At 46.1% G+C, this 8,722-nt stretch overlaps 1 protein-coding gene across 1 annotated transcript; it reads right to left on the minus strand.

The window, feature by feature from the left end:
• Positions 1 to 3,781: 3,781 nt before the first annotated feature.
• Positions 3,782 to 4,512, minus strand: LOC127194408 (40S ribosomal protein S9-like). Its single transcript, XM_051151767.1, has one exon. It carries the CDS (start codon positions 4,464 to 4,466, stop codon positions 3,882 to 3,884), a length of 585 nt encoding a protein of 194 aa, XP_051007724.1. The 5' UTR covers positions 4,467 to 4,512; the 3' UTR covers positions 3,782 to 3,881.
• Positions 4,513 to 8,722: the final 4,210 nt, after the last annotated feature.

The raw sequence follows: 8,722 nt of genomic DNA on the forward strand, positions 1-8,722 counted from the left end.
GAGTCTGTAGATTCTAGAAGCAGCTCACATTACAAACACACACACACACACACACACACACACACACACACACACACACACACACACACCAGGTACCTAGATAAAAGCCAAGCCTAATTGATACCTTTGTTCTTTTCATCTTTAGGATCTTAAGCAGAGAATACAGCCAAAGGCCACCTCTACTCCTAGGTCCTATGGAATAGCAAAACCCACTGAATATCTGGGGTGTTGTTCCAATCTCTCAAACCTGTGGTAATTTGTCCCACAGCAGTAGAAAACAAATACATCTGCTCAGCTTCCCCAACCTGAAATAAATTCAACACTTCCTGGCTATTCCTAAGAAATATTCTAAAGGCAGTGTTAAGCCCTAATGGGCACATTACAGGTTTGACTGAGCAGAAATGTGCTAAGTTACTGCCGAATGCTGTGATGTTCGTATTAAATACAATACCCGCTGCAGCTTGATCGAGAACCCTCCTTATGCTTGCCTTGTCGTGCTTCCTGTACTCACAGGACAGAGCTAACTTTAGAGCCGTCATATGGTTCAGGAGCATGGAAATGTTGCTTCAGGGAGGACACGCTTTAACCTGCAGCTTTGTCAATGCACAGAACAGTCTGCTCAATTTATTGATGCTGTACCGGATCCCGCATCTACTTTTCAAATTCAGAGATTTCTTTTTTTTTCCTTTGTAAGCTTTATTTTCCTTCCTGAAAAAAATGACCTTCTCCTTGGAAAATTCTGTTGAAATCTGGCAAGCTATTTCTAATCTTGAGAAAAACCATGAGAGAAGAGGCAAGAGGGATCATACCCATTTTAATAAAACCGATGAAGGAGATGAAAGCAAGGCTCAAAGCAGGTCACAAGGACTCTGAGCACACATCCTCCCTAAGTGGATGGAGAAGGGAGCAATACTGGATCTGCCAGCCCTGATTCCTGCTCCAGAAAATGAGAGGTAACCATGGACACTCTGATGAGCTCAACTCAAGAGCAGACGCAGTTTAAACAAGGCTGTGCAGGGAAGAGAAAAGGGCGGCAGTTAAAGAAGCCAGAGGTTGTATCCAGAGTGAAAGCACTCCAGTGCAGGGGTCGGCTCTCCATACAGGAAGAGCCTGTATGCTGTGAGCTTGGTCGTGAAAATGGCACAGTCCTAGACAAGTGACTCAAATGCCCCGAGTCAAGGTTTACTCAGGCCAAATCAGGGTAAGTGTCCTATGTTCTCAGAACAAGGCCTGGGATGTGGAACATTCGACTGATGATAGCTGCACTGGGAACAGGCCATCTCATTCCCTGCGCTTGCTCCAGGGTTCCCAATAATCAGTCTCTCTTCGAACAGATACAGTCCTGCTGGCTAGATCCGAGCATCACAGTCAAAATCAAAGAAGGAAGGCAGGGGCTGGCTCAGAAGCCCACAGCCAGGGATGCAGTACGCTCTAGACCCATGGGAGAGAGGGCTCACAGGTAATCGGCCACAAGTAAAAGTTTTCATTCTAAAGCAATCCTATTTTCGGGACCCACCAGTTGACAATGACTTGGCCATTGAAGATACTATTTTTCCAACATGGTCTACTTTCTTGGCTCTCCAAAGTCATTAATTACTACCATGTTTCCCCAAATGTGGAAATCCCCCTTGCTCAGATGCAGCCACTTGCTGGCCAACCCTCCTTTCATGAGAAACCTCCACAGCACGAAAATGTTTTTGTTTTCCCCACAGGGAAAATTTCCTCATTCTTTTTACCCTCCCCTCCCCTTAAACCTTCTGGCAATTTCCAGGAATACAAGTAAAATCATCGTTCCTTACTTAGATCACTGGAGAGCCGTTGAGACATCCTACATCTCACATAACAAGAAGGAATATGAACTTCAGATTTCCCATTGATAAACTAAGTCTATGCAGGACTCAGTGGCACACAGCGGTCATCCCAGCACTCAGGGAGGCAGAGGCAAGCAGATCACTGTGAGCTCAAGGCCAGCCTGATCAATAGAGTGAGCTCCAGGGTAGCCAGGACTGTGTAGGGAAACGGTCTCAAAAAACAAAAACAACAAAGCAAAGCAAAGCAAACTGACAACAACAACCCCCTAAATACATGAGTTTCTTTTAATCAAGGAATATGCAGGAAATCAAAAAGGCCCCCACTCCTGCCCAAGAATATGTCCCTGGGGCTTGAGTGCTTCCATTATAATTTGGAATGGCCAGAATGACCAGCGTCTCCTCTAGATGACGTAGCGTTACACAAAACATGATTGAAACACAGGTTGAGCCTTTACAAATGCAGGCACTAAAGCAGGCCTACAGCTTTACAGACAGGTCGGCTAGTCACATAGTAAAGAGATTAGAAAGGAGGCCGAAGACAGATCTCACTTGACCAAGTGGCAGCCTTGCGAGCACTATGACCCACAGAAGCCATGGTCTAAAAGGCCAGAGCATGTGGATCCGTGCAGCTCACTGGCTGGCCAGCCTACCTTACTGGGTGAGTTTCAGGCTAGTAAAAGACCCTATCTCAAAGCAAACAAACAACGTTTAAAGGGATACATAATTAAGGATGTAAGTAGTAACTCCAGCGGGCAGAGCCTAGGAGAAACACCCGAGCTGGTTCTCCGGCCTCTGCACGCATGCGCACGTGTTACCTGCGCACGCAAACACACAAAATGTTAGATGACTCATCCAGGTTGCCTTATTCCCATTCCGAGTTTGCGGTGCAGGACTGACGACAATAGAGGAACCCTGGAGATATTTTGTTCTTTTCAGAACATTCAAGAAGCATTCTGTGCCAGAAACTAAATTTAGTTGATGGAGAAGGGGGTGATAGAGTGATGAGTCAGACAGGGTCTGTGCCCTCCGAGGCGCCACAGCCTAGTGAAGAAGGCGTGATGTACATCCTGGTTCGGGGGGGGGCTGTTTGGAGGGGGATGCCAATCCTCTCGTTCCTTGGAGAACTCTGGCAATGGCTGGAGACATTTTTGATTATTAGGACAGGGTGGGGGAAGTGCTGTTGGTACCTAAGGAATGAAGCCAGCCATGCAATAATGCAAAACACAGACTCCCGACAACCGAGAATTACCAGTCCCAAAGTCAATAGTGCCAAGGCCAAGAAACCTTGTACCAGCTGTATTAACTAGAATAGAGGACTTGTTGTTGGCCGGCTTAGTAAACTGATTTGTGGTGGTCCACATGGCAGATGCCTTCACCCTAAGACTTTAGTCAGTTTGAATTTCTACCTATAACTCCCAATATCTATTAGGGGTCTTTTGACCACATGTACATTTAGATGGGCGCCAAATAAAGTGTGAGTCAAGGAGTCACCAGGCAAAATGGGAGGTAACTTAAGGTGAACTGTTAAAAAGATGACATTTGGGATGGGGATGGGCATAGCAGCCGAGCATTCACCCAGCATGCTTCAGGTTCAATCCCCAGCACTGGAGTGGGTGGGGACAAAGGAACACAATTCTTCTAGGCGATGTCAAGGCACTGAAATGTTCAGTGAAAACGAACTGACCATAGCCACACAATTTAGCAACACCTGTTTGCCTACAGTTGAAAGAAGAGTCTTATTATTAAAACAATCCTGACGATGGCGTCTTGGAAATTCCTCCTTGTAGTTAGGCTGGATTACACGCCAGGAAGGTGTTTTAGAGTAGCATTCAGAGTGTCCCACACTTGAAATTAGTCTGCTTCTTTTTTCTTTTCTTTTTGTTTTTTGAGACAGGGTTTCTCTGTGTAGCCTGGACTGTCCTGGACTTGCTCTGTAGACTTCGATGACCACGCCTGGCTAAATTAGTCTGTTTCTTTTTTTTTTTTTTTTTTTTTTTTTTAACCAAGTGTAAACTGTTTTATTAGTCAACTGGAAAGCTAGACAGTCCTCCAGTGCAGGAAGGTTTGAATTTAATCCTCTTCCTCGTCGTCACCAGCGCCAGCACCGCCCTGGCCTTTCTTGGCATTCTTCCTCTTCACTCGGCCTGGGCAGCCCCCACCATAAGGAGAACGGAGGGAGAAGTCAATGTGCTTCTGCGAGTCCAGTCGGACAATGAAGGATGGGATGTTCACCACCTGCTTGCGGACCCTTATATGACGCTGGCGGATAAGTACACGGGCATGGTGAATAGATTTGGCCAGGCCCAGCTTAAAGACCTGGGTTTGCAGCCGCCTCTCCAAGAAATCCTCAATCTTTAGGCCCAGGATGTAATCCAGCTTCATCTTGCCCTCATCCAACACCCCAATTCGTACAAGTCGTCTCAGTAGAGCATTGCCTTCAAAAAGACGCCTTGGGTCCTTTTCGTCGAGCGTCAGCAGCTCCCGGGCAGCCTTACGGATCTTGGCCAGTGTAAACTTGACCCTCCACACCTCATGTTTGTTCCGGAGCCCATATTCTCCGATCAACTTCAGTTCCTGGTCGAGACGAGATTTCTCGAAGGGTCTCCGTGGGGTCACATAGGTTTTGCGACAAACCCAACTTCTGGCAACCGGCATGTTGGCTCCTCCAGGCCCGCTGCGCCTACTAACTCATGCCCGTGACAAAGAGCCTGTTTCTTAAAGCACTGATTTAATGATTTTGAACAAAGTTCAAATTTTTCAAGCATTAAAACACTGAGACTAAGGCTGGGCGTGGTGGCGCACGCCTTTAATCCCAGCACTCGGGAAGCAGAGGCAGGTGGATTGCTGTGAGTTCGAGGCCAGCCTGATCTACAAAGTGAGTCCAGGACAGCCAAGGCTACACAGAGAAAACTCTGTTTCAAAAAACCAAAAATAGTAAAAAAAAAAAAAAAAAAAAAGAGACTATCAGCAGTGGGGTGGGGCCTGGGTGAGCTGGCTTCACCTGCTGTCTGCCCTTAAGTGGCATGGGTGGGGAGAAATGCCTTTGTCCCCTTCCCCCTCGCCACCTGTGGCAGGCAGGAGAGCTGGTTCCATCCTTTGCTGGCAACCGCGTTGGGTGAGCTAGCTGGGGCAGTGCTGGAGAGCTTGCCGTGGTGGTGTGTGTGCAAGAGAGCTGATCAGCTGCAGGATCGCTATCACACAAGCTAACAGGAAGATAATCTGAGAGGAGTCCTGGTGAGGATCCAGCATTAATAGTGTGGCAGAAACCAGAGGCTTTGGACCAGACCAATGGCTCATGGTAGTGGACATTTGCAGGAAGATGTGTGGACAAAGGGCGAGGCGGGGGGGGGGGGGGGACTGTGGGACACACCATGACACACTGCAGCATCCACAGTGAAATTTTGTTTTTATTCTAATTTTAATTTGGGGGGGGGGGGAGGTTGCCAGGGCAGATACAAAGAGACAGGGACATAGGGGACATGAGTGGAATTGAGGTACATGATATGAAATTCACAAAGAATAAAAAGGGTTTTAAAAATAAGAATTTAAAAGAACAAGGGAGTAGAATTTTGAAGTGGGACATTAACATTTTATATATCATGTGGCTTCTGCTCCTTATGTACAACACCAGGTTAAAGCAAAGCATTGCTTAGTATGTGCCAAGTGCATTCAGTATGTGTTCATGGCTTCACCAGAATCTGACACAGACAACCTAAGAAGCCAGGACTCCCTCCCTTCCATCCTCCCTCCCTCCCTCCTTTTGTTCCTCCTTCTCTTTCCATCCCTCTCTCCTGCCTTCCCTTTCCAAATTATTATTTTTTCTAATTTTGTGTATGTATGTATGTATGTATGTATGTATGTATGTATTTTACATGTATGAGTGTTTTGCCTACATGTATGTCCATGCATCACATACATGCCTGATCCACCTCAGAGGCCAGAAGAGCAGTCAGACGCCCTGGGAATAGACAAACAAGTGATTGCAAGCTACCACATAAGTTCCAAGAATTAAATCCAGGTCCTCTGAAAAAAGCCGTCAGTGACCTGGACTGCTGAGTCCTCTCTCTAGCGCCTCCTTTTAAAATTAAATTAGTCATTGTTGGGTTTTTTGTTTTGTTTTGTTTTGTTTGTTTGTTTGTTAAGACAAGGTTTTTCTGTGTAGCCCTGGCTGTCCTGGAACTTTGTAGACCAGGCTGTCCTCAAACTCATGGAGATCTGCCTGCCTCTGCCTCTCAAGTTGCTGGGATTACAGGCGTGCTCCACCAAGAACCAGCTGTCATTTTGGGCTTTTTGAGACAGAGTCTAACACTGTAGCCCAGGCTAGCCTGGAACATATTGACAGCCGTCCTGCCTCAGCCTCCCAAGTGTTACTTTACACACTTGTGCTGCCATGTCTGACATAGAGGGACTTATTTTGGCTCCTGGTTTTGGGGGGTTTCAGACTCTTGGGGATGGGCGGCTGCAGAGGAGGAGTCGGGGTTTCATCAGCAGGCGAGTGTAGAGGTGATATTTTATATCTGTGGGCCACCCCAAATGGTCTACTTCTAGGAGATAGAGCTCAGTTCCTAAAGGTGCTACAGCCTCCCTGAATAGCGCCAACAGCTGAGAGACAGGGTTCAAATCATGAGCTGGGGTGTGTGTGTGTGTGTGTGGTGTGTGTGTGTGTGTTTGTGTGGTCAGATTCAAATACAACACAAGCATAACTAGTAACAGAATAGTTATATATCTCTTTTAGTTTGAGATTAATTAAAAGTGAAACTATGATTTTCTTTACTAAAATTATTTAATACAGCTCTTTCAGGAAAAATGGCGAGGGCGTCTAGTAATCTAAGGTCAGTGAAATAAAGCAGTCATTGTTACTGGAAAATCTGTAATTGTGATGGAGCAATCATCTCTGCTGCGCCCTGTGGGTCTCCCAGCAGTGGCTGGCTTTCTTCTTCGGCCTGTTTGACCCATCTGTAAGTTGATGAGTAAGGTAGGAAACGGCCTGTAATTGTGTATTAGTACTCATCAAATACAAATGGGATGGGAGAGCCACCACCCAAATACCTGGAATAATCCGCTGTTCAGGCTAGCAGCAATGTCCTCTGGATACGCACACAGCACAGAGGCCGCGGGGTTCTTGGCTTTTGTTGTACAAAAAAGCAAAGCTTGGGAGTTTTCCAGTTAAATTTTTGTCTAATGTGGATTTAGTAAAGCACACTTAGGAGCAAGGACAGAGTGTTCTCTTTGCTTTTCATAAAAGAATAAATAAGTAAAATCATCTCAGCTGTATACAACAAAGCAATCTTACGGAGGAGGAGACCCTTAATAAATGAATGAGATTAAAAATAATGCACATTTTAAATACCAAAAATTAGAAATGTAGAAGAGTAAAAGCTGGGCTAGGGTGGCTTACCAGGAGAGTTTGCTTAGCATAGAGTAGCACTGCAAAAAAAAAGTGACTCAGGAGAACCGGACTTGGGAAAACATCTAGTATTCTCTGAAAAAGTGCTGCGACCAGGAGGTGGTTCCGCTGATAAACACAAGGTCTGGAATTCAACCCTAGCACCCACATAGTGCCAGGTGGGGCAGTGTTGGGGAGATGGGGCAGGAGGCTCCCTGAGGCTTACTGGGGAGATGGGGCAGGAGGCTCCCTGAGGCTTACTGGGGAGATGGGGCAGGAGGCTCCCTGAGGCTTACTGGGGAGATGGGGCAGGAGGCTCCCTGAGGCTTACTGGGGAGATGGGGCAGGAGGCTCCCTGAGGCTTACTGGCCAGCCAGTCTAACAGGATCAGTGAGCTCCAGGCTTAGTGAGAGAACCTGTCCCGAAATTTAAAGCGAAAAGCAACTGAGGAAGACAACCAATGAAAACCCCTGACTTCCACATGCATTCATACCCACATACAAGTGCACCCACACACATGCGTGTGCATGCGCACACGCAAATGCACACAAGAGTGCTGTAACTTGTGAAAATGGGCCATCGTTGAGGCCTCCTTTTACTTACAATAAAAAAGACAAAAATATGGATTTCCTTCATCTTCTACTCTGGGGATAGTGTCTGGAGTGTTTAATAATTGATACATTTAGGCTCTGACCAGTCAAAAGACATGTCCAACTAACTAAAGTGGCCTAACGTGCAAAAGCCAGAGAGCAGCTTTCAACATTTAGTACGGTCAAAACCCATCATTCTAAAGCTCATTTCTAAACTGAAGACATTAGGAACAGACACACCCTTTTCGCAGTGTGCTTTAGAACGAAGGTAAAGTTAAGTTTGTAGAAGGAAGCAGCCATGTTTGAAAACGATGTCTAACTGAATGGAAGAAAAGGTGAAGAGTCGGAGAAGATGTGACAGAACAGGACACACCCAACTCTCAGGAAAAGAGAGAGAAAAGGGAAGCTACTTGAGAGGCAGTTTTACCAGAACAGTAATAGAAGCATGGGCTGCAGAGAGAGCACTCGGGTGAAGATGGAACAGGCCAGAAAACGAGAAGAAGCCAGAAGATTAGAACAGATTGCTGAGTTAGTTTGAGGCCAAGCAGAGCAACTGCAGGCAGAGAAAGAAGCCAGATTAAATAAGTCAGTTGGAGTTTGAGCTAGAACAGCTGAGTTGAGCCAGCCAGCCCAGAGCTCAGAAAGAACAAGGGTGAGCTTGTTAAGCAGTAAGTCTCAGAGGCGGAAACATTCTAGGTCTAGATTAGATTGTAGGCAGGCTAGAAGCTTCCAGGCCTAGGCCTAGGTTAGCAGAAGGAGGCAGTTAGCCTCCCGGACAACAATTGAGCCAGGAGAATAAAAGATAATTTTACAGGTAGGTATAAGCAAATTCTGTTATTTTGGTTCTAATATCTTATTTTTAACTGATTTTAATTACCATGTAATAATTGCTTATTTTTATGGGGTAGAGTGTGACAATTCAATCCAAAGATGCA

This window comes from Acomys russatus, chromosome 10 (genome assembly GCF_903995435.1).
Source record: "Acomys russatus chromosome 10, mAcoRus1.1, whole genome shotgun sequence".
Classification (NCBI taxonomy): Eukaryota; Metazoa; Chordata; class Mammalia; order Rodentia; family Muridae; genus Acomys; species Acomys russatus.

Bases quoted from the DNA above. Each gene is read 5' to 3' on its own strand.
- LOC127194408 (XM_051151767.1), bottom strand. From the start codon at position 4,466: ATGCCGGTTGCCAGAAGTTGGGTTTGTCGCAAAACCTATGTGACCCCA.